This window comes from Haemorhous mexicanus, chromosome 4 (assembly GCF_027477595.1).
Source record: "Haemorhous mexicanus isolate bHaeMex1 chromosome 4, bHaeMex1.pri, whole genome shotgun sequence".
In the NCBI taxonomy this organism is placed as follows: domain Eukaryota; kingdom Metazoa; phylum Chordata; class Aves; order Passeriformes; family Fringillidae; genus Haemorhous; species Haemorhous mexicanus.
The window spans coordinates 27,838,876-27,864,828 of NC_082344.1; the positions used below are offsets into that span (position 1 = coordinate 27,838,876).

Genomic DNA, 25,953 nt, shown 5'->3' on the forward strand with positions numbered 1-25,953 from the left:
TGCTGTGGTATGGGCTGCTGGGTTCAGCTTTTCCTCACTCCACCCATCTAAAAGAGCTGCCAAGTAGTGCATGATGCACTGGATTTACAAGAGAGGCTTGAAACAAAGATGAAGCCTGTATTTTGGTAAAGCTGACTTCATTTTTTACCATTTTAAAACATGAAATGCTATTGTCATTTAATATACAAATATTTATTTATATTATATTTAATATACAACTTGAAGTTTCACAGGTAGAATTAATAGACAGTGACTGCACAGAGAGAAGTAACAGTATCTTGCTACATTTTAGCCAATGTTGTAGTTATATAGAAGTAAAAAGTTATATTGCAGATTAAAAAGAAAGGCCAAAATTCTGACAAATGCTTTTCCGTTTTTTCCTTTTTTTAATGCATCTGTCCCAGAGTAAAAATCTAAAATTTTGTGTTGTCATTTGATTAAAGTGATAAGAAACTCAAAATACCATTGCATCTGTTTCAGGAGGGATGATCATTAATTTTTCTCATTGGAAAAAACAAGTATGCAAAATAATTCAAGCTTAAATACCAGTTTTAAATAGTTGCATAGGGAAAAAAAAAACCCTTCTTATTTGTTATAGACAATGCTGATAAGTGTGCACACAAATTGCTTTTCAGCTTCTCCACAACTTGTTACTGTTAACTCTGTTTGCAAACGTGGTGTAACCTATTAGAGTCTTAAATTGCCATCACCAAGCACTCTGATGTTCACATAATTAGACATAAATAGCTTGCTATAGGTAGGGTTTTATCCTGTGTTCTGCTGTCCTAGGTAGAAAGTCATAAGTGAATTCTAAGAGAAAGAGGGGCAGCATAAAATTAGCATTAAAAGTGCATCTATATGTGTGTATAAATGAGGGATCAGTTTTGGCACACAGGATTTGTTGGTGTAGGTTTGTTATAAATGCCTGTTTTGTATTAGTTCCTATACAGCTACATCACCACAGTAATGTGACCCTCTCTGCCCAAAACTCTCTGTCTGCATGTGGGTAGCAGCAGACAAAGTTTCCTGGTGTCCTGTGCCAACTCCTGTGCTGGTAAAGCAGAGTTCATCTCTGAATGCTCCTGTGGGAATAGCTCATTTAAAACGTGTTCTGAATTATTCTGTGTTTAGCTGTGGTTTCATCACTGGTGACTGGGGTATCAGAATTCCTCCAGATGAGGACGATGCTTCCTTTCAAAGAGGAGCTGTGATGAGTTACTGCTACATATTTTCAGCCAGCTGTTTGCTTTAGGAGTTGCTGTGCAGTACCTCCAAGGCCCCTCTTCTTCAAGTCTGTGTTTTGGCAGTGGCCTGAGAGTGCCCCCTGTGGGAGTTGAAAGAATGTCCTACAGAGAAAGAAACAGAACTTATATAGTGACCTGGAAACAAAATATTATTCATAGTATACACGGCAGGTGTATTAACACCACTTGTGGTTTTAAAATATATATCTTAGCCATAATGCATGTTAATGGTACATGCTATTATTAATACATCCCATTAACAAATATATCCCTCTTCCAAAGGTTGTTTAGCCCCTCGGAACCCAATAAACAAGTAATTCTTTAAATAGCAGCCAGAGGATTGAAAACACCAGTAGTGACCACAGCCGAGTTTAGCAGATACACATATGTACAGGCAGTAAATTACTGCACAAGGGAAACATGAGTCAGTACAAGGATTCCAGGCAACAGGTCTACTGTTTTTGCAGGAAAGATGGGTAATCATGCCAAGGAAGTTATAAACATTTATGGGAACATCAGCCTCAGTGACAGCTTCTAACTCCTAGCAGTTTGTGGGTGTTTTAAGGCAAATCAAAACAAACCGAGGTATGGGGGAAACCAACAATGCTTTTTAATGCTGTAAAAGGCAGCAATGAGAGAAAAGCAAGTTCTGAGTAGTTGTACTATGAAATATATGAAGTCTAGGGAATACAGAGAGACATGGAAGTTTTTGGAGGGGAGAGGGTTGGATACTTTTAGCATAGATTGTAAGGGATTGTAAGCCCTTTACGTTTTACCTACATTGTAAAGGGCTTTTCAATTCCTTTTACACCAGGGCTTACAGTAGATTTGTAAAGCACTCAAAACCCTGTGGAATATTGAATAGGTAGGAAACACAAAATCCAACATTTCCTAAATTAAGTTTCAATTCTTAAGTCATTTTTGCAACAGGTACCTCTTACTTGGCTTAACCATGAGTTACATGTTAGTTACGTGTTGGTGTAACTCTCATGAGAGCAACTGGGGCACTCAGTGTTTCTGCAAATAAATCCCTTTATTTTGTGGCTAATAGCTAAGCATCTACATTTGATAATCAGGTGTGAAATCATGAGGAGGCCCTGAAGTTGGAATTATTCCTTTGTGACATCTCCTCTACTGAGTTAAATGATCAAAAGCCTCTGAAAATGAGTGTGCTTTAGTTTAGAAGTGAAATGAGGTCTCTGAGCTACTTTAGGAAACTCTAAAGCTTTAAGATAAGTCATCACCTCCTCTCTTTATCCTCTATATGCAACACAATACCTTCCTTTTTCAGAGAGGAGAGAGCAGGGTGATGGACTCACAACCGCATGCTGTGGAGAAGACCAAGGCTCCTGTGAGGAGGACAGCGAGGAGGAGCACCCCTACACTTGTGTGGCACAGGATGAAGGTGTGTACGACCTCATCCTGGGGCAGGAGGAGCAGGTGGAGGAGAAAAGGAAGCACTGCAGGTCCTTCATCATGAACAGGCCGCCAGCCCCTGCGCCCCGGCCCGTGTGCTCGCTGGCCAGGGAGGAGAACACTCCCTACATTGTACAAGGTTGGTGCTGCTGCCATGTAAATATTTTCTGGGAGAATGTAGACTCTTCTCTTCATCTCTTCTCTTTGAGCAGTAACATTTTCTAAAAGACTAAGATCCCTGTTCAGCTGCCTTCAAACCAAGACATTGTTTGTTTCAGTCAACCTATTCTCACCCTTCAAATGAGTTGCGAACATCTCTGAATAATTTTCAGTTTGCATCAGAGTAAGTATCACAGTTTTTATTTAGCTTTTAAAAAATTATGACAATATGATAGAAAATGAAGAATTGCTGGGCTAGCTGTGAGTGTGTATGTTACAGCAATGCAATGTAGAATTTGCCATTTGAATTGCCTTTCTTTCCTGTTTCTTTATCAAAATGGTTTTACTTAGGGCTGAAATCCCTCTCTTTGATTTTTTTTTTCTTCTGATGAGAAGAATTCTCTTTTCTGGGATAAATACCTGTGTGAGGATTCCTCTTTTAAATACCTTTCTCTTTCAAATACCTTTTCTCCAATTTGAGATGCTAGGAATGGGTGTTTCTAGATAGGATCATTGTATTTCTTGAAGGAAAAATTATGTCTTTTTAACACTTCTGTGAAAACTAGGAAACTCTTTTGAGCTATTTCATGGAAATACAAGACCAGAAGGGATTTCAGATATCTTTGTAATCCAATTCAGACTGAAACCAAATTTGAAAGTAAAAAAGGAATTCAGTGAATATACTGCAGAGATCTCTTTGTGAGTCCCAAAATCCATCCTGCCTGCATCCCTATCCTCTTCTACAAAAGCCTGCCAATGCATAAGAATAGATGGTAAAAAACAGGCTGTCAAAGGACACCATTAGGTTGCTTACTTCATGCTGTGCATGTTTTGCACTAGAACAGAATTAATACTGCCCAAAACATCTCACCAAATACAGAGTAGCACCTCCTCTTTCATGTCTATCTTAGTTGTGGTTTCTTTTATTCTTCCTAGCTAGCTCTCTTCCTCCAGACTGTGTAACTCCAGCTTAGGGCCAGAAGCCAGAATGCATGGGCTCATGCCTTCATCATTGAGTTGCTTTTTCTTCAGCATATTCAGGATGTACAAGTATGAATTATTACAGTGTAATCCAAGAATGGATGGGCATAGGGGGCCTGTTACAGCTACAGGAGCCATGAAATGGCTGCTTCTATGGAGGTTGCTAAAACAGTGTCTCAAATCTTGGTCCACCATCATCATAGACAGGCCAGTGACTTGGAAACCCTTAGTGGAGATGCTTTATGTGGGAGATTGCTTTTACTGTCTTTTATTGTACTGGAATGCTTCTGCTTTGTTTATTGGCTAAGGCAGATGCTATCAGAAGAGCTGCTCTGATGGGGCTGTGGTTCACCATGTGTATATGCATATATTCATGTGTTCACACCCAGAGGTTTTTTACCTTTGCTTTCATAAGCATGTAGTGGTAGACATGTACTCTTCTTGTACTTTATTTTCCAGTAGTTGTGTGAAATCAACCTCTGACTCATGTTCATTTGCTTACACAATTCATGAGGAAAAATGGAAACACTTCAAGAAAGCTTCAGCTGACTACTCAGGTGTTTGTTATCCTACCTATCCTGCTGAATGTCTCATTTTTGTCCGGGGATTCCTGAGATAGCTGGTGAAATTCTAGACAGAAGGGATATATCTTCAGCTGAAAGATTTTTTTCTTGCTACTTTGATTGGCAATGTTTTTCCTCCACATTGCTTTAAAAATTCTCTCTCTAGTCCAGCAACATTCTAGTTTCCAATTTATTATTTTAGGACTGCTTATATTTGATTTTTTTAAAAAATTGTTTCTGTATGAACCAGGAAACTTCATTCCAGTCCATCATTGAAACCTGCATGTGTCTGCAGCCCTTCCTTTACAATTTTAACAGTGTAAAATTCTCTAGTTATGCATAAACACATCTTTCATCCAGCAAATAAATTGATGGTGGTTTGGGGGTTTGTTTTCATCTGTTATGTTAAAAAGAGCATTGCAGATATTTCAAAGTCAAATAATCAAAAAGTTAGAATTGAAGTAGTTTTCCCCTTTCTCCCTGCCAGGAACATTTCAAGACAGTAATAAGTAGGTAGCCATATGCAGATATGTATCTCAGATATTTTCTTTCCTTTCATCTAGTGTTTAAAGTGGGTGAGCATAAAAAAACGTCATTGTTTTTCATTCCCATTTTGTTTAAAATATAATTCATGCCTACTCCTAGGCCCCATGTGTTATTTCAGACCCTCTTGTTACAAACCCTTTGATTCTGCATCCGGTGAGTTTTGGGATGCCCAGTATGAAGTAACTAAGATTCTTGAGGTGAACAAACTTACATAACACTTTACTCATTTAAAGCAGAGACACCATTGATTTCAGTGGCCACTAAGAGTTCTCAGAACTTCGAATTAAATCCTCAGTGTGTCTGGTCACTATTCTGATGTCAGGCATTGCAAGCTGGATTGCTGCCTTAAATGACTTGTCTGAGCTTTGTCCAGGGCTTTGTTGGAAAAAGAACGGTCCTGCAGAGCAACTTCTAGTTACTTAACTGAGCTGTCCTTCCCTTCCTTCCCTCCTCTGTATTCACTTTCTATTTGCTAAGTACCTTTTATTTTCTAAAACAAATTATTTAATATCCCTGTAAGAAGCAGATTGTCTTCACTGGTTCTGGTTGATCTGCAGAGTTGTTCCCTTCTGGCATTCCGTAAGACACAGGTCCTGTGGAAAAACAGAATGAAGTAGGGTACACAGAGAGGGGCTGTGTTAAGGCTACACATTAATCCCCATGTACTTTGGGAGTTCATGGAAAGTTTCAAGGATGGCAGAGGCTGGTGTGATTGTGCCATGCAGATATGCAAGAGGAGCATTTTTTCTTGTTCTTTATGTACCCATAGATAGGCTCATTTATTTGGTGGGAGAAAGTAAGCATTGCATAGCAGAAATGCCTTTTACCTCCTGGATTGCGTGCAGATGACTCTTTTAAATTTATTTTTATATCCATCTGGAGAAATCAAATGGCTGAATTTCCATTATGCTTTCACCACGCATTGAATGAAGGCCATGACATCACAAAAGAGTGATGTCTTCTTTAAGCAAAAGTGGTGGTGCTTCCATGAGAATAGCAACCAAGAAGAAAGCAAGCAAATAGCTTTCTTTGTAATTAGCAGCTTTCAAATACATGGAATATCAAGTTTACACTGGGCAGAAAGCCTGCTCCCTGTAGATTACCCCACTTGGTGTTCTGCAGAACAGGACAGGGAAACGATTGATCTATAGAAGGCAAACATGGGACTTGACAAGAGTCACTTTCAGAGCAAGATCTACACTTCAAAACCTAGGCAGTAAACAGTCTGTGATGCAAGTTGTCACAACTGAACTACCACAATTTACAGTTTGAGCATCTGCCTTGAATTTGCTGACACATAAATTCTGGGTAACATGGGGGAGTTGAAAGATTTAAAACATAAATGTTCTAATTGCTTTTACTCAGTTTCATTTATTATACTTTCAAATTTTAATGAACATTCAAACTGCTGTATTGAACACTGGTAAACAGACTGCATTATTAACAGAGAGTAGATTTGTTCTTTAATTTAGTCCACTGCAAGAACTTTATCTTGTGTGTAAAAGGCTCATCAACCAGTGGAGCTGCAAATTGGTGCCAAGTAGCTCATTGTCCAGATGGTGTGCACTCTCACTGTGCTCCCTTACCATTCCTTAGGTGCTTAGTATTCCTCTGAAGGTTATTTCAGTGTTTTGTTCTATTGTCTGCTGCCAAAACAACTGTTAAATAAACATCTGAAGGTGTTGTGTTTTCAGTTTAGAGTGCAATTTTTAATGTTCCCTATTGATACCAAGTTTGATTGAGCTGGAAACCAAAGTCCTCTGTGTAGTTGTAGGACAGATACATGAGTTTCTGCAATGCCCCTGCCATTTCTGAAGCCTGACCTACCAGGACTCCCTCGGGGTTAAAGATTACATTTCTGTCCTGGTTTAGTCATTTACCTCTCATCACAGACCACTAGTATGAAAAGGTTTCTCTGCAGCAAGGATACCTGCCCTACAACTGCATAAATTTCCTATGCTATAACCTTTATTGCTTTGCAAACCTCTCTCAAATCTCTGAAGGAATGTATTTCCCTTCTGTGCACTGAAAACATTTTGCTATTTAAAGATAGCTGTCTGTGGGACCTCACCATAGGTTTAAAAATTAGAAGTGAAAAATATATTTTCCAGTTACAGTTCCAGTGGAGAATAACATTCTCACTGCTCATCAAAATCACAGGGTATGCAGAAGAAGTAGCATCCAGTGGATATTTTTAGGGAAGCAGAATATCTCACCTACAGAATAGACAGCATAAACCCACTGAAGTGAATAAATAAAACCCAGAACAGAGCTGTTAGTGTCATGGAATCTTATCAGGCTGATTACTGGGAAATACAGTGATCACACCCTGAGTCAGTAATTCTTATTAAGCTAATTGTTTAAATGCTCTAAAGCAGGGGTTTCCAAAGGGAAGCCTCTGAGGCCATGCAAATTGCAAAACATTTCTGTCCCACAGAGGAATTTTGTAGTACTCTCCTACAGTGAGTATAAAGTACTGCACTGCAGATGAATTTCATGATGTATTCCTAACTTAAGGGTGTTTTTCCATGAATGAAATACTAGGAAGCACTGTTTGGCTGGCACTTAGACTGTTTTTACAGACCTGTTTTTACAGACCTGGGAGTGATATACCAGCTTCACCCACTGTCTTCATTCAATCAGATTTGTTGCTATCTGAACTTTGGTAGATTAAAACAAGTACTGAATAAGGTGCAGAAAGAGAAAAATATTTATGGGATGCTGTCTGGCTGCAAACCAAACTGTTCCAAATACCATATTTCTAGTAAAAACATGTATAAAGTCCTTCCCTTTTTGCTTTTCTCTACTCAAGAAAAATGGGACTAAAGAAGTACAGTCCCATTTAGAGAAAAGCAAAAAGGGAAGGACTCTATACATATTTTACATCCTGGAGCAAATACTCCTTGAGTATGTCACTAAAGTCCTTCCAGCTTCCATGAGGCACTAAGTTAAAATTCTGACAAGAGCAGAGATGTGAGAGCTGTTTTCATTGTGCATGGTAATGTGGTACACAGTACAGTGACACCACCCTCTGAGCAGCTCCTTAAACTAACCACTGGTGCCTCTTCTACTCACTCACTCACTCACTCACTCACTCACTCACTCACTCACTCTTTACCCCTTCTGTAAGAAGGGGGTTCTGGTAATATTTTTATTATCTTGCCTAAGTGTAGGGGATTCATCTCTATGTAGAGTCTCCTGAGGTCCCTCTGTGACCAGAGTTGCTGGGATTTTAACAGATTTCAGCTCATATTTGTCAGACTCAGAATCTCACTGCAAATTATGAAGGGAATTGCTGGTGAGCATATGGCTTTTTTTGGGTTAATATTTTCACATTGTCATTACACCATAATTCCTTTCAAAATCATTTTGCTTTTGGTCTGAGAAAGTGGAGTGGTTCATTCTCAGCCAATAGCTGTGGAAGGTAGAGGCTGTGAAATTGGGATGACTGGATGTCATGCTGTCACTGAAAAGCCCCGGCAATGTAAGGGAGCAACATAGCAGGCTGGTATTTCTGCAGGGGCACTTGGCATCTCCTAGTCTTTATTCTGATGAAATGGCTGTTGTGTGTTCCCAAAAACATCTTGAGTGTCAGGCTGCCCATTTAGGCCTGATCAGAATTCCTGTACCAGTGTAGATGTGGTCACTCATTTTCCTGCACTGATGCACTTAAAACTGCTCGGTCTTTTTGCCTTGGCCTCGTCGTGGTGTAGGTGTACCCCGACACCAATGCTGCCCTCACAGGACAGCTTCTGGGACTTGCACCTTTGCTACCTTGCACCACACAGTGGTGCCATCCCTTCTCCACAATGCTTAGACCTACCTAGATCAGATTCACGACCCATGATGAGATGCTTTTAATCCATGCCCAGCTGCCTTGCCTTGTGAAAAGAAAAAAGTCTGTTAACAAGATCCCATTTCCTTAGTTGATTTCATGTCATGAGCCACTGAATTTTTTTAGTTTTCATTTTGAATATGTGAAATATTTTGTATAAATTTTGGGAGTGGTCATTAATCATCTCTTACAAAACTTATTGGTTAGCATTGCATTGGTGACCTCTCTTGAGTCCTCATGCTGAGTGGTGTTCGGTGTTTTAGCAAACAAAACAGACAAAAGGAGAAAAGATCGAAAAAGATGTGAACAAACATCTGCAGAGTTCTCCTGTCCTGAATAATAAGCATCATTCTACTATATTCCTTCCTTAGTATTCTCTGTGTATTTGTCATCTCTTGCTGTGTAACATCTAATTTACAATCCAATCCCCATCAGAAAAAAAGAACTTGGAGGTTTTATTTGCCTAGGTGCTATGCATACACAGTTTAAATGTTAAAATGTTTAAATCATGTGTAAAAAATTGAATGGACAAAGGCATGAGTCTCTCCCTGCAAAATATCCTAAACAGCAGTTCAGCCTTACTTCTCCATTCTTCCATTAATCACAAATTAATTACATGACGATTCTAAAATGAATGAAGCAAAAACCTACAAAGAACAAGGAGGCAGCTTGCAAACCCACTGTAATTTGCAACTGAGTTGTGTTACTAAGTGCAACCCTAGTGTACTAATTAATTTGAATTATCACTTAGCCATGTGTTCATATAAAGATTTTGTTTTTCCTGTATTTAAATTTTGAATGTTTCCTAAGGAAAACAGTAATAGATAATTTTGTTTGGAACATCAGCTCAATGAAGCTGATGAATAAATGCATCTTGAATTTCCTAAGCAAGCTGAATTCAAAATAGTGATATTTATTGATAGATTGTTTTAATCACTGTCTTTCTCCTTTGTGTTTGTGCTACTGAAAGTGCCAAGTAAGTATGTATTAGGTATGATTAGCTCATATAATCTTTCAGAGGGTAGTTCATCAGTCTAGCTGTGTTTGAATCACTAGTGCATAGTGGAAACTCTTGTTTCATTTTTAGTGGTAATGTTGCCAATTCAACAAATCAGGCAGCATCCCTCATAGTTTAGATGAGTAAAGTAAAATATAAATTAGAAACCATATCTTAGTTGATCATTGCCTCTTAGCTGATAAGAGTTCTTCTCTCCCATGATCTAACTCTTCCCATGTTTTGATTTCCTGTGTTCCTAATCATGTCACTAACCAATTTTTGAAATGTCATAGTGCATCTGTGACTCCTTAACATTACAGCTTTGTGTTAGAAATTCAATTAATTCTGAAAATCAAATTCCTATCCCTTTTTTCAACCTGCAGCTATTGTAAAAACTTTCATTCTCTTTTTCTAGACCCTTTATACTCACCACAGTTTCTTGCAGTTTGTTACTATAAAATGGTCTTCTTAGTTCAGAATTATACACAAAATACTTTGATTTCAAATTTTTCTAGCCCTTTTGTGGTGCTAACCATGAAAATATTAACCAAATTTCAAGCCTCATAGCATAATTTACCTGCATGTGCAGACAGCCTGAAACAACATCTTTAGGTAGTCTGAGATAAAACAGGCAACTCAGAATTCCCTGGTTCCCACTCGCTTTCCAAGACTAGGGATTTTCCCAGAGTTTTACATATTTTCCACACAATTTGTATTTTGTCCTGCTTTTTAAATGTTGTTTTCTGGTTTCATGTCCTATTAGAAAATATTGCAGTAGTTTCATTTTCTCTCAGTTTGCTTTGCTGGAAGAATATTGAGGTTACATTACATTCCTAAAGAGAAGTCTTAGTGCCTGAAACATAAAAATGTATTTAGGGCTTGCAAAAAGCCTTCATCTGTATCCTGTAGCAGCTGAAGAGAGGAGAGGGAATGAAGTGGAATTACTTATTAGCTTTCTCAGCCTCCTTTAATTCTGAGAAACTGCAACAGAAGTTTGTTGTAGACAAAAATTAAATGGCATGTATAGGGTGGGACATTTAATAAGTAGATTTTGACTGGTCATTTAGCCAGTCATAACATGAGTAAAAATCCAAGAGCATTCTCCTTCTGATCATACAGATGTTATTGAAGGGTGCACAGTAAGTATGATAGAATTACTGTAACATTTTAATCAGATTATCTGTGCCAGAGAGGCCCAGAAAATAAAAATATATATATCCTTACCAGAAGGATTGTGACATTCTGACACTTTAAAAAGTTGCTATATTAATATCGCTTTACTAAAGGAATATTTACTTTATCTTCCATTTTAAAAATAATGGAATATATCACTGTGCAAGATTACCTGTTTCTTTTATTTCCCTGCTGTGTTCAAGCAGTTCATAAGTAATTGGAGTGTGGGAATGAAAGGGTGAATTGCCAGAGTTCTCCCTAAACTTATGGCGGTAGTACAGTGGAGTGTTCCTGCCTTTCCAGGCATTCCAGAAGCAGGCGTTTGTTTTCACTGACCTCACCCACACTGAATACTTGCTGCCAACTAAAATCATTTCAGCAAGATGCAGCACATAAAGTGGTTTTAACAATTTTACTTTTCACTGGAAGAGTAATTCCATTTCTGATTACTCCAACACTGCAAAACTCAGCAGAAATTTCAAAGCCTATCAATTAAAGTGCTTTCCAATCAGGCACATTGTTGAGTATGTCCCTTCTCCTCCTTATGCGGTAAAATTCAGGCTGCCTGCATTACCTCTGTGCTCTCATTACTTCAATTTCATCTTTAAAAGGAGACTATTATTTCAAGTAGAGAAGAAAACACTGCAAACATACTTAGTAGGATTCTTTGATAATTACAGAGAAAAGTATTTAAAAAGTCAAAATGTATCAGTGTTTGGCTGAGCTAGGGTCATAAGTGAGAGCGTGCCTGCTCTGCTGCTCCAGCAGAGCTCCCTTGGCCTGGGCCTTGGTCCCCAGGAAAATATTTGCTCCATTGAACTGGCACATTTGCTGCATTGCAGTGATGACAGGGGATTACTTAATTGGCAGGAATTATTCTAGGTTCTAGAATGTCAGTTTGTTTAGCAAAAATCAGAACTGAGACTTGAGAGAAAGCTACTGCCACACAGGCTATGTCAGAAACTGAGCAATTGCCACCTTCTGGGCGTTACATATGCTGCCAGCAAAAGTCTGGGTGCTGCATTTCAGGGTGTATCCAGGCTGGCTGTACTCTGGGCACTTCACAGGGGTGGGAATGATGGGCTGCTCTAACAGAGGGGCTGTACTTTGCTGTTTCTAGTGCTTGAATAAAGTACACACAAATATACTCACACCCTTTTTTCAGCAGTGTCACTGTTCTCACCTGGTATTATAGGGGTTTTTTCTGCCTGAGTTTTCCCCATGAACTAAGGAACAGGCTAAAGTGTCTGTACCATCTGCAGAACTCTGAGATCCTGCTGTTTCTTCTAGACACGTAATATGCTAGTGTGATAAATCCTTTTAATTTTCTTCAAAATGTCTTGTAATGGTTTCTGTAACATCAGTAATCCTGCCATCCTGTGCAACAGAACAATTTTTCAAGTAATTATCATTAGACTGACAAGTGGGTTGAAAAATACTCTTAGACTAGAACAAAAAATGTATTCCAGCCTGCTTTTATGAGTCTTCTTCCTTCATTGAGAATGTGATGGTTTCTATTGCCATTTTTCAATTTGCTTATATTCCTAATTTTGTTGCAGTGTTTCAGGAAAAGGCCTGTCGAGTGACCAGTGACAATAGCAGGACATACTGCGAGGCCAGGAATCCTGGTACAGAATTTAATTTAGCTCTTTAACTGCTGTGATATTTTCCAGTAAAGCTAGCAGAGTTTTGCTGTGACTTGATTTTGGGTGATTTAGCATCTGTTTTGCCACCTACGATTTATATCCTTAATGGTGTTGCAGCATTAAGAGTACAGATTAAAGAAAGAAGACTAAAAGTTACAGTCTTGTAGGAAAGTTTTGTAGAGTCAGAATTACTTTACACTTTTCTGTTTCCCTTCATGATTGTGATTAAAGCCAAGACAAGGAAGGACAGGAGGGCTCAGCTGTAATTCCAGCCATGGAAAGACAGAAATGGGGGGAGCAACAGTTCTCTCCTGGGTACCCCAAGATGCATGTAAAGTTGATTGCTTGTGGCAGTCCAGTTGTTATTTGAGTTGCAGCACATTACAATGTTGCTGCTATAGATTCCATTAATGGGTACCCCCTTTGACAAATCCTTCCTTGCTTGAAATGAAGATAGTGGTGCATGATGGAACAGAAAAACTGACCTGAACCATATTGATGGATTAAACTTTTATCCTGGCCACACTCCCCACGCAGTGAAACAGGTGCAACAGCCTCATAGAGGGCTCAGAGCCCCTGTTCCATGGCTGCTCATGTGTTCTGCATCAGCCATTCCAGTATCAGTATCCCGGGAAGAAGCAGTGCTACACCTCCCTGGAGCAAGCTGTGAATCTGATAACACACATCTCCCTTCAGCTGTGTTTGTACCATAATCTCCAGGAACACTGGGCTGCAGAGTTTTCTTGTTGCTGCAATGTATTTAATAATGTATTTCCTTCCTTGGAGGAAGACAATCTTTTAAAAGTTCATGATGCTTCCTGAGCAAATTTTATCCACAACTTTTGAGATATGTAATTCATGATGTTGAAGAAAAAAGGATAAAAAGGTACTGTGGATATTTTATATAGCAACCATTTCCTTTAAAATGGACTGTAACTGTAGTGCTAGAAGGAAATTATTTTATGAACCAGCACTAATGGAGAATCCATGGACAGGGCAGTATTAATGAAAGAAATGTTTGGGATGCTGCTCTGCTGCCAGAGAGTAATGGTAGAATCCTCACTAATTTGTTGCATTTCTCACTTTGTACATTTTGTTGTAGAAGCACACAGAGGCCACATTGAGACAGTAACTTACAGCACTATGGTACACAAGATCTCTCCTGAACAGGAAGAACTCATCCACTTGCAGAAACAGGTGAAAAAGGGGGCAACTTCTATTGATGAAGCCCTTGACAGATTTAAACAGTGGCAGAACAAAAAGGAGAGACCACCATCCACTCAACTGGTATGAGTTTGAAATTTGTTCCTTTATAGAAATCTTGTTCAGATGTTCTAAAAGCAAGTTCTTGTGTTTTGGCTCCTGCATATGAGGTCAAAAGTAATAATCATGATTTATATGTAAATCAGCTCCCAAGAAGCTTGCTGGTTATGGTTCTGAATCTTCTAGATACCCATTCCCACTGTTGTTTGAGAGGTTTTCTGAGTTCAGTTTAGGTCCAGAGTTAAATATGCTGTTCTCCTAAGACTTGTGTTTGAAACTGTTGAGTGATGTGCATCTTTCATGAAACCACAAACCTTATGTCACCAAACAAACCAAATGTGCTACTGAGCAGTGTCAGCTAACAAAACCTGACTATATCAAACATACATTTATTCTAGCAATTACAATATATTAACTCACACCAGGCTTTATGCCTGTCTGAAAGGGTTGAATATACTTAGTGAAATCCACAATTTTTGGCAATGCTCTACAGCTCCTTTGTATTCAATGTATGGAGTAAATTGAGGTGCACAAAAACAGAATTTACAAAAGCCCACACACTGAGCCACTGAAAGAATTGCATCAAAGCTGCAAGTCATGGAGAGAAGATTTGTTAATTACTTCTAAAAAGACACATGGAGGAAGAGGTTATGCCCTCATTTTATATGAGGTCATGCATTAACAAAAATAATTCCTTGTTGTCCTTTATGTCATTCAGTAGAAAGAGGAAAAGCAAAGCTAGTCTGCTGCTTTTCAGAGTGAAAGAGCTACCAGATGCTGCCAGCAGGGAGAGTGCTCTTTGTGCTTGCACCTACTTGAAAATCTGAGCTTTGTCATCACAGTGGAACACTCAACAGCAAAAATGCAAAGGCCTGGAACAGTTTGAGGGCCCCTTCCCAAGCTGGGCACTGGCAGTACAGCACTAGGATGCCACCTTCCAAATCCATCTGGAGCCAAGCATGCAGATGAATTGCTGGTACTGCTCTCAGTCAGGGGCAATGCTTGTGGAGGAAGATCATATCTAATCTGTACCATGATAGCAGCCCCAAGTTTTAAATCTTTTTTTTCTTGGTGAACTGTAACATACCCATATTTCAAGGAAGATTGACTTGGCCTGTTTTCAGTGCTTCAGGAAAAAAGCTGCTTTGTAGTGGTGGCTTTTACCCTGCATTGCATGTGTGACTTTTCTTTGGTTTTGCTCCATAGAAAAGTCTTTTCTTCTTAGTCCTCTGTAAACATGATTAACTGACTTCATGCTGTCACTGCAGTTTTTTGTCCTTCGCTTGGATTTTTGAGGAAAAATTGCTTTTCCAAAAAAAACCAAAAAAAAACCCAAAAAAACCCCACCAAACAAACAGAAAAGAACACCCAAGACTCTGTAATCTAAGGCCAGAATCATTTTAACTTACTACAGGTGGGGATAACTCCACAAGAGTCTTTGGTAAAAATGCTAAAATTAGCATCATAAACATTTTTCAGTCTTTTAAAATTATTTTCCAGGAGAGAGATGCTTGCTGTTCAGAATGCTAAAGAATTCAGCTTGTTATGGTGTCTTACTATTGCTACAGTAAACTTCCATTACTGATTTCTGCTGCTGGTTTTATGCTTGTTTTTTTACTTACAGGAAAAAGTCCATCCCCTGAGAGAAACTATCAGAAACAGACAAGAAAATGAAAACCTGAATGGTAAGTTTGATTTTTCTGCCTTTAAGGAGTCTGAAGCCTTGAACTGTAAGTGTAGAGGTCTGATCCAAACCCTTTTGGATCAGGCATTGAATTTGTAATGAACATTTTCTCTATCTGACCACATTTATTTTAGCATAATCAGGCCTTCAGCAGTGTCAAGATTTCATCCCAAAGATGAACTCGCTGCGAGTTAATGGGGCAGAAAATTTACCAAGTCTCTGTGGCTCAGCTTTTCTGTAGCCTATTTCCTACTGCATCATCAGAATTTGGGTAGATGGCTTCTTTAGAACAATTTGCTTGATGACTTCAATATTTTATTTGTAAGTCAGCCATCAATTTGCAAATTTTTGATGAACACTCTACTGCTACAGCAGTTTTTGTGGGTATTGTGGTCATTAACTAAAACTGTACCACTGTTGCTTTAAGATGCTTTTTTCCCTTTTGTGAGAAAAAAGAGATATTGGGGGCTGCCCTGTGCAGGGCCAGGAGCCAGACTCTATGATGATTGTGGGTGCCTTCCCACTCAGAATATTCTATGACTCTTTGTGATTGAGTGTCATCTACAATAGCATGAAGCATCTGCTTTTTTTGCAAATGGTTTTCTCTTGCTGTTACAAAAAGAATCTATCAGAGGGTATTGGTTTTAGGCCTTTGATTTCTGTAAACTTCAGTACATATGCTGAAAGGAAAATTGGGGGTTTTTTCACATTGGAATTAGTACCATTTGTATATCTCTATTAAAAATTATGACCTAAATGCATTATTTCCTTACTGCAAGAGGAAAAAAAAAATGCACAGTTCTGCTTTCATTATTCTCTTAGACAGCGTTGTATTTATGTGAACTTGTGAGGTACTGTAATTAATTAAGGGAAATTCCTGTTGGCCCAGTAGCAGCTTTGCAGTCCAGATATTTCAGCTTTAATATCCTCTGTGGCTGGGAGGGAGGCAGTGTCCTGAGGAAAAGCTTTCACAAGGTGCTCAGAGCCTGAGGGCTTGGGATCACTGCAGCTCGCGAGAAGACGAGGGTGACTCTTGAGAAGAATTTGTCCGCAGGGTTTCATTTTAAGGCCGCAGCAGCAGTCCTGCCTCTGTAGCTATCCTGCTTCTCCAGAGTTCATTGTTGAATCATAGCAGCAGAAATGTAGTATCAACACCAGAATTGTTAATTTTGTGAAATTATCCAGTAACTCAGATAATGATCGCTCTATTCTCTTCGGATCCTAACCTCACTGCCCTCTCTTACACTGTCATAGAGCCTGTGGTGCATATAAATCAGCAGCTTTGCACTGCAGAAATACAGGGGGAAGAATCATTATGGTCTGTGTCCAAAAACAGAAATCAAATATTTCAATGCTTGAAAAAAAGGACTTCTTCTAGAACTGAAGGCATACAATGGCAAGAGTAAACAAGGATTGCAGAGGGAGGATATCAGTGTCCAGACCTAAGTTCTCTGAAACAAAGATGACAGTCACCTTCTCTTTTCCTCTGAAATTCCTAAGGAAAGCAGACTAGAGAGCATTCATTTGAGAGACATTTTGTTTCACATGTCATTTAGTAAAGTGGTATGTGTGAATGTCAGCTGTCCTAAGATTTATTCAAAGAATGCTAGTTTTTACATGCAGATACAGACTCTCCCTGCTGTACCTTTAAAAACATGTGCCTCCTTCTCTGGATTCCATGTTTGAAATCAGGATTTGGATAGTCTTTTTCACAGACAGTTTTTGAAGTCGTGATTGAGGATTTAAAGAGTTCATTTCTGAAGTCTGTTAGAAAAGGAATTTGATTTTATTTTAATGAGAAAGGAAAATATCTCCTAGAAATTAGTATGGAACATAATTTTTTAGTTTCTTAAGAAGTTTGATCTTGCTTTCACTGTAATGAAGTTATTAATGAGAGTGGCACTCTCATTAATAACTTTCAGTTAACATTTCAGTCTTCCATTATAACATTTGATGCTATCTCAAAGTTCATGTCTCATTTTGTAACAGTTTAGTATAGGACTGAATAATACTCTAAGAAAAAAAATAAACTGTAAAGCAAAAGGTTCTGCCACTCTACAAAACCCTGTTTTAAGAACAACTAAATAAGGCCTAGGGATGTAGGACATTCATTTGTAGAAAGAACAGGCAGGGACAATGCTTTAGCTCAATACTGTGTAATAAATATCTGGTCTGACACATAGACACTGATAGTATCTTTTTTCCTTTTTTTTTCAAGATGTTAGCTTAGCCCACAGACCAAAACCAGCAAAAAAAAAAAAAAACAAGTATCTTAAATAAAATGTCAGGGAAATACATAGAAGATTTGTGGACAAAAGCTCTACTTTTAAATCTGAGTAGCCCAGATTTTTCAGGGTGCACCACCAAAGTACTGAACTAAAAGGAGCCTATTGCCCATGGGAAACTTGACCTTTGAGCCAGGCTCTTTAACCTTAGGTAAGGCTGGAGAGTCTTGGGTTTGTGCATGTCCACCAATAAAACAAATGGCAGCAGCTGAGACAATATTTAGGCAAGGATTACTAGACAAGTTTCCTTTAAAGTCTTAAAAAAACGACAGCTTTCATGTGCATCCCACATCCTTACTTCCTAGCACATGGGAATATTTCAAAACCTGTGTGATGCCTACCTACATCACTGGGCATTTGAATTACCTATGTGAATCTCATTTAGCTGGTTCTGAACATGGAATTTCAAAATCTGCCTACTATTGCAGTTACATGATGGCACCTTGTGTGTCACATCCCACAGATTTAGTCATCCAGCCCCTAAAAATATGCACAAGCCTGCAGAAACTACATAAGATGCTTTGAGTTGCTTGTAGTTAGCTATCCCCTCACAGCTAATCTCTGTAGAACCTTGAACTTGTTAGGGAGGGAAGTGCCAGGTTCCTCATCAGAACTGGGAATGACTGATGCTCTGCTCTCCAGGCTTGGCATAGCAGCAAGAAGTGAGTATTAGGTGTCCCTGCTTCATTGCTAGGTAATGAGCAAGACAGAGGCCACAGAGGACAATCTATAACTCAGCTGGACTTCAGGAGACAAATACTGCATTAAGCAAGTGTTAAGCTTGATTTATTATTATTGGTGGTGATGTTACTACAACTGTTATTATTTCAATGCCAGCAACTTCTATAATGGTTGAAGGTAGGTCTTGGAAAAAATGTTTTATATTTTAGTAGTCCTCCAATGACAAATATACCCATGGGACAAATGAGCAATTCAGTCTTTTCATTTGTTTCATCTCTTCAGTCTTGGCATCCCTGGCAAGACTGGCAAGGTACGTGGCCTGCTGTGGAAAGGTCAAAGCTTTTTCCACAGGCTACTCAACTGCAAACATTTATTTCTGAGCTGTTAAAATCAGTAGGTACTGACACTGGAAATGGCCTTCCTATCAAGAATGGCAACTTTACTAAGCTGTTGCTGTAGACATTTTAATACTGACCGGCTCCTGTAAGGTCCTGTAGTAGCCAGGTAATCCACTGCAGTGAAGGCATCCTCCACAGAATTTCTTCTGCCACATTTTGATTTCCAAATCTTTAGATGCCCATCTTACTGCCAAAGACCAAATCTCTTTCCCATCTTGATCCAAAAAACACCCAGAAGAGCACTATGCACATTCTACAAACTGGCAGGTTATTGATTACATTTGCTATCCAAAATGTCTGGCTTCCTTCCCCAGCCCTCATCAGGTCTTTGTTTTTAGTCCAAGTTGCTAACAGATTGCTTATTCATCATTTGATGCCTCTCCAGCTTGCAGGTTGTGTCTAAGTAGAGTTCCCTGAAAACTAAAAAAACACCCTTATTTTTGAGGACAACCACCAATTTCTGTTGTCTCTGCTAGGTCGACAGGAAGATGAACAAAGACAGACCCTAATTTTTTCATTTGGATTCACAGGCACTAAAACTTCTTTAGTCAGCTTAGCAAAGTTGAAATAACATGGGATCCTGAAAGCACATACAAGCTCTTGTAGGTTTGGACAGTGAGGAAATAATAGAAAAGCTGCTTTTTTCCTCCATGGCTTCAACAGTATTTCAGTCAGGACTTCTAGTCTTGAAAATACTTACTTGTTGGTAGTTTACAGTACTGTCCATTGGACTTGTGAAGGAACATCTTTAGCCTGGCTTATTTCCAATTTCTTGAGCTTCACATGATGCTTGAAGTTTAAATCTAGAAAATAAAAAAAAAAAAATCAGCTTCCTGCCTATTTGTCACAAGTCTGGTCTTCATGAGGCAAGCTCACAGTCCCACTGCTGACAGGAGTTCACCAAGACAATGAATATCCATGCATCTCTCACCTCTCCTAATTGTCACCAAGAGAGACCAGCCTTGCTGTTGGGAGTAAGATTTGTACAAAATCCACCTCATGTCCTTCTCCCACACAACAACTGCTTATTTCTGTGAGTGTCTCTTGCTCCCCTGCTCCCAGGGACATGTGTTGTCTTCATGTTTGCAATAAAGCACATAGAAAGTGACTCATTGTAGGAATGTGTTTTCTGAATTAATCAATTTCAAAAGATATTTTGCCCAAGCCTAACTTATTGATTTCAATGATTATTGATTGCATCTTTTTCTTTTTAGTCTACAACTAGGAGCCCCACAGACCAGGACCAGGTGCTTAATTACCCAAGGTAAGAGCAGGTATATGGGTGCACACACACACACACAAACACTTAGGGAGGTACTTCCCATCAGAGTGCATTTGTGTAACGGGAGGATGGAAGTACATCTCAGACAGAGGCTCTGATTTCACAAGATAAACCATTGTCATCCCACTGTCTGGTGTGTACTAGAGCTATCAGCTATCAACCTATTCTTGTTTAGTGCAGGGCAGATTAGCAAGCACTGAGGCACTGAGCTCACCTATGGGTGCAGCTGAAGAGAGTTCCTGCCAGTTTTTGCCACTAAGGCAGGGTATGCACCTAAAAACTGTATCAAAATCAAGTCCTCCATCCTGACTTCACAAGCAGTGTCAAACATACTGAATAAAGTTGAAAACCATAGGTCTGAACCATGTGTTCAGACTAAACATAAGACCAATGGTCATCTCAGTGCTGGGAAGCTTAGAGGTGATGGTACTGTCTCCATAAACAGCAGAATTTTCCAGTGGTTGTGCTAATGAATTTCTTGGGTTTGGGGCATCTAATGACCTCTGTAATAGTTGGGGGGTTTAATTATTACTCTCTGCTACCTGTGTGCTTCCATGTATATCTCATCATACTACTAATATATTAAGATATTGTTATAGCATTAATATTTTTGTTATTATTCTGTAATATTATTAATATTATGAAGTAATATTAGTTCACAGTAGCAAATTGATGCAATTTTTTTTCCTGAAGACAACCGTAATTTTAAAGGCTTTATATGTTAGCTAAATTACTGTGATTCAATTTGCCTCTCCAACTCTCCCAAGGGAGGGGAGTATAGTGTGGTACTGTTGTTATTTTTTTGAACTGGAACATGGATTCTCTTCAGTGGGCCACTCTACTCTCATGTAAAGGAGAGGGAAGTTTCTTCTTGGAAGAACTGTGTGTCCATGTCTCATTTCTGGAGCCAACTGCTCACTGGAGTGCAGTGTCCACACCATAAAACTATGGGTACCTCCTCTGCTGCTGCTTATCCTCTGGACCACTTCTTCACATCCCCCTCTCTTCGAAAATTCTCTTAAGAACAAAAAAACAAAACAAAACAAAAAAAAAACCCAAACAAAGGAAAAAAAAACAAACAATCTTACAGCCTGAGCTGAAAATTAAGAAATATTGCTCCTTCTTCAGGAGGCAGCTTAACTCCTACATGGGCATTATGGGCATTCCTAACAGAGCTGTTTCCTTGAGTGGAGATGAAGTCACCTCCACTTAATGAGTAAAAAACCTTTGAATTATACAGGCTCTGAGGCTGGAGAAAACTATTACAAAAAACTGAGTAATATCAGAGATGCTTATAAATTCCAGATTGCTAAAGTGAGATGAATCATGCAAGGGGAGAGGGGGAATTACCCCTGGGATGAGAATAGATGATTTCTGTCACTTTAAGAAAATAATGATGAAGTAGATGTGGGAGAACTTGCAAATACAATTTATCCAGAACATTCAATAAATTATGTTTGTGAATTATCCACATCAAGCTGCAAGGTTCTCCTCCTCTGCAAACTATGGCCTCTCCATAGTTTTCTTGCTGTTTTCTGTCTTCAGATTGGTTCAAAGAAACCACTTCTTTTTTAAAGATTAATTTTAGGGAGATTTTTGAGTGCTTGACTGTTTCAAAAAATTGCAGATAAACATTCAAGACCTACCTTTCTATTGCTCATGTTTTAACTCTCCAGACAGTTGAGTTTTCAACTCCAGTGCAAAGTTCTTAGCTAACTTAGCTAAGAATCATGTTTTCCTTACACAAGGAGGGAGGAGGATGAGGAAATTGATATTCAGCTAGGGGACCTGAAGGAACAGAATGGGGTTTGATTCTCTCATACTCATTTCAACAAATACAGTTTGATCTTGTTCTAAACAAACCTGACCTATTGAATAACAGGCATTTTTCATCATCACCTGCAGTGTGACTCTCCAGCCAGCTGCACATCAGTTTCCTCTGCTTGGCACCCTACACATGTTCCAGCTGTGCCCTGACAGCCTCAGGCTCCAGCCCATCCTGCTGTGACACCTCCATGGGATCACTGCTGCACTTCCAGTGCCTTGGATCCTCTTGCCAGGGCCAGCTCTGGAAGAAGACCAGCATCACTAAAGCAAATTAATAAGGTTTCTTGTAAAGTCATCACTGAATTTTGCACCTTTTTCTTTGCTTTTGCTTTTTCCAAGATGACAGCTGACAATTTATATAAAGATGTACTGTGTGCTTTGGTTAATAACTTTTGAAGTCATTGCAGTTTTTCCATTGTGCTTGGTAAGTTGATTAAAAGTAGATTTTATGCACAAAAGAGGAAGATTGTAAAAGGCTATAAAGATTATTAAGTGAAAGTGAATAAAATCTGGCTTTTGCTTTTTGTTGAAACGTTTTAATATTAACTCTGTATAAAAATTTGTCTTTCCTAGGAATAATTGTATTTCATTATCAGTTGAAATAATTGTACTCACATTAAAGCTAATTTCTTAAGCCAAAGTATGTAAACCAGTACTAATTATCTACTAATGCACTAAAGTGATTCCAAGAATTTGGTTTACAAGAAAATTGTGTTTTGTTTAGTAATTTGACTTAGGTAAATTATATCCAGAACAAAAGCAAATGACTTTCTACTGCATTAACACAGTAGAAAGGAATAAGTAAGGTTAATGGGTATAAGGGTCTGCATTCCCATAGTATTATTCTACAAAATTAATGTGAGCGTGGGATGATACAAGAGCATGCAAGATGACTTGCCCTATTTCATGCACAAAAACAAGAAAAAAAATCTCCTTAATATAAATACATTTTCCTCCTGAACTACATGTTAAAGTGACACACAGATTTGGAAGAAGGGAGTGGATTTGAAGTTCAAGCCCTCAAGGCTCCTATTATTTTTCCAATCCCACTACATTATTGTGCCAAGTGAACTATTAGGAATAAAAATAAGCCAAAAAGCCAATGTTCAAATTTTAAAACGATGACAGAATCTCGAAAGCATATAGATTTAGACTAATTAAAAATCTATTTTCTATTTTAAATGGGTTGGTTAAACATGCTCAGTAAATTATTAGTTCTCTGGGGAAAACCTGCATTTCTGTTAGAAACACTCCCAACAAATACTGCAGATGTATGGCTATGAAGTCATAAATATTCAGTGACTGCTGTATTAGTGTGGCTACATGGCTTTGTGTACCATACAAAGCTATGTGAACCACAGGAAAAGCTCTGAAATGTGCAATGTATTCCAGAGCTGGAAATGCAGTCAGTGTCTGTGAACTGAGGACCATGAGGCTGTCAGGCTCCATAGGGGAGAAACTGAGATGTTTTAAGACTTACTTGGCTACATGGAAATGGGAGTGGGGAGAATTATTTGGAAATCTAAATTAATGTAGGCTGTTATTTCCCTCTTGAGAGGGCCTTCTCTCTCCCCTCAATAATATTTATATTTTATATATATATATATATATAGTATTTATATTCTTACAAAGCCAGCTAGTCAGTGTAGGCCCTGGCAAGCATTCCTGAGTTGACAACATATAGATGGAAAAGAGAATACAAAAAATGAAAACGGTTGTCATGTTGGCACCTGCTGTCTTTTCTGCCATTTGTTGCTTGTTTCTGTAGCAGAGGAGATGAAGGGACCTTTCCTGGGAGGGGGGTCAGTCCTCCCAAACCTCCAGGCAGGATCTGGATGCTCTCTGTGCTGCAAGGGAGAGGCTGTGGCTCCTGTGGTCCAGTGAGAGGGCACCTGGGCAATGTAGAGACTTGTGGTCAATGGTAACAAACTACAAAACTGGAAATTTGCAAAAATAAAGCACAGACAGTTACATCAAGGAAACAGTGTGGTTTTTCCTGGGGAAAAATAGAGTAACAATACAGCCACACTGCCAAGCACACAAAGCAGAAGCCTGAGAGTAGCTCCCCTCAGGAAATAGAAGTTCACTCTGTTTGCATGAGTGTATTTGCATCTCTAATGTGACACTCCACAGTTTCCAGCCCAGGAGAATTTAGGATTACCCATAACAAAGCAGCTCCTGTTCTCTGCCTCTGCTGCTTCATCCAAGCCCTGCTCTAGGTGTCCCAAGTAGGGCAGCACCAGCATTACAGCTTTGGGCAGCCCTGTTTTACAAAAAGCAAGAGTATTTTCATCTCCACTACAGAGTGCAGTGCAGTCTCAAAAGGATGTAAGACAGCAATAGGGAAAACTTGCAGTTGTCACTTTAATGAAGAACTACTTCTGCTACAGCACAGATTTGCTTGGTTCATCACTCTGGTCTCCTCTGACTCTTGATATTATAATGTAGAACATCAAAAACCCAAACCAAACAAAATACACCCCACCAAAACCCAGATCAACACTTGCCAGTCTACAAAATCTTCCTGAAAAACTGTGTGTCATCCATAAAAATGCAATTTCTATGGTATTAAATTCCACAATGGCTAAGCAACAAGTTGAAAACAGGGCTTTTGTTCATTTGGGTTTTGTTTACACACACAGAATTCCCACCCACCCATAGTTTGAGGCAGCCAGCCAAGACCCAGAGGAGGAATGAAGGGATGGATTACTTTTTTTTTCCTTCCCAAAGGGAATTTCTTCATTTCAGTGTAGTTAATTATGTTCAAGCTACGAGTAAAATCATTATACTTCTGCAAAAAAAAATATCATCTGTTCCCTATCCCTCTCATATTCAGTATTCACAGTCTGTTTGCTGCTGCAGGATTTCCATAGCTTTCCTCAAGGTGTGCCACTGAACTTCAGACTCGTTTCTAAACAGACATTCCAACACAAAGGAAGTCCTGAAGTTTTGCTAACCAATGTGCTTCACTAACAGGGAACTTCAGCAACTGCCTGTCAGGCAGTGCATGAACAATCAAGTGAATCACAGGAGCCTGAGAGCCTAACTGAGGCAAGATCCATGTTGTAGGTGCTCTAAAGTATTAGCTAAAACAGCTGAAATGTTAGTTTCCTTTATAAAATATTAGTTTCATTTCATTAGTAAGCTAGGGCCAAGCTTCAGTAAGCTTCAGTAGCCAACCCATCAGCAATAACACCACTCCACACTTCCAGCTGGCAATATGTATTCTATTAAACTTGAACCAATAACTCATTGAAAAATAAATACTTTTAACACAGTGACATCCAGGAGAAAGGAAAACAATGCAGAGAGCTCTGCAGTGACTGCAGTTCTCAGCAAGTTTGATCTGCCAGGAGCCCCATTACAGGAGACATTTCAGTGAGCCAGCAGTGCTCAGAGATTGCCCACTTTTGCAGGGGTAACTCACCATCTGGATGTAGCCTGTCATCCATGGAGGGGTTGCATGGCCTTGCTGGATGCTCATCCTGTAAGAAAATACTCACAGCATTTCAACAGCAGTGTAACATGCAGCAGACTGAGAATAAATATCAAGTCCTACCTTCATTTTACTAAAGAAGCTGCAATCTATGCAGGAATGTAAATGGTGCTGAAGATAGATGTCAGTCTTCACAGGAAGCATCTACTGTGAGAAGAGCAGGAACAAAATGACAAGAGTTGTCCTGACAGTGCTCCAGGGGGCGTGAATAACAAAGAGGAGGCAGAGCCACGCAGACTGACTGCTCATCCCCTTCATTTACTGTAACCAGCTTTCTTCCTGACAAACTTCAGAGTCACAATCCAGTGAGTCATTGCAGAAATAGGCCCCAAGACAAGCCATCAACAAGCAAGGTGGAGGGACATACTCAGCCGCTCTAGACACACTGGGATGCAGTAGCTGAAATTAAGAATTGCATCCAGAGGGCAGGGAAGAGTTTAATGGAGGCAGAAAATGGTCCCAGGGAAGCAGCAGTCA

At 39.2% G+C, this 25,953-nt stretch overlaps 1 protein-coding gene and 1 long non-coding RNA gene across 5 annotated transcripts in view; one reads left to right on the plus strand and one right to left on the minus strand.

The window, feature by feature from the left end:
* The window catches only part of BANK1 (B cell scaffold protein with ankyrin repeats 1), a 136,165-nt gene extending 113,545 nt beyond the window's left edge, over positions 1 to 22,620 (plus strand). Inside the window, exons 11-16 of one of the 2 annotated variants that reach the window (XM_059844182.1) lie at positions 2,536 to 2,799; positions 12,474 to 12,542; positions 13,663 to 13,847; positions 15,448 to 15,508; positions 20,086 to 20,135; positions 22,059 to 22,620. In XM_059844182.1, the coding sequence (XP_059700165.1) occupies positions 2,536 to 2,799; positions 12,474 to 12,542; positions 13,663 to 13,847; positions 15,448 to 15,508; positions 20,086 to 20,096 (590 nt within the window). In that variant the 3' untranslated portion in view covers positions 20,097 to 20,135; positions 22,059 to 22,620. The remainder of the gene's footprint in view (positions 1 to 2,535; positions 2,800 to 12,473; positions 12,543 to 13,662; positions 13,848 to 15,447; positions 15,509 to 20,085; positions 20,136 to 22,058) is intronic. The other variant, XM_059844183.1, reaches the window with a different exon arrangement.
* LOC132326241 (uncharacterized) lies at positions 177 to 22,189 on the minus strand. 3 transcript variants are annotated; one of them, XR_009486175.1, is made up of 3 exons: positions 22,053 to 22,189; positions 19,572 to 19,674; positions 177 to 1,346 (listed from the first exon to the last, which is right to left on the minus strand). It is a non-coding gene; the product is annotated as an uncharacterized LOC132326241 (long non-coding RNA). The 3 variants fall into 3 exon arrangements; XR_009486176.1 differs by lacking the exon at positions 177 to 1,346 and adding an exon at positions 2,999 to 5,502; XR_009486177.1 differs by lacking the exon at positions 177 to 1,346 and adding an exon at positions 13,851 to 17,271.
* Positions 22,621 to 25,953: the final 3,333 nt, after the last annotated feature.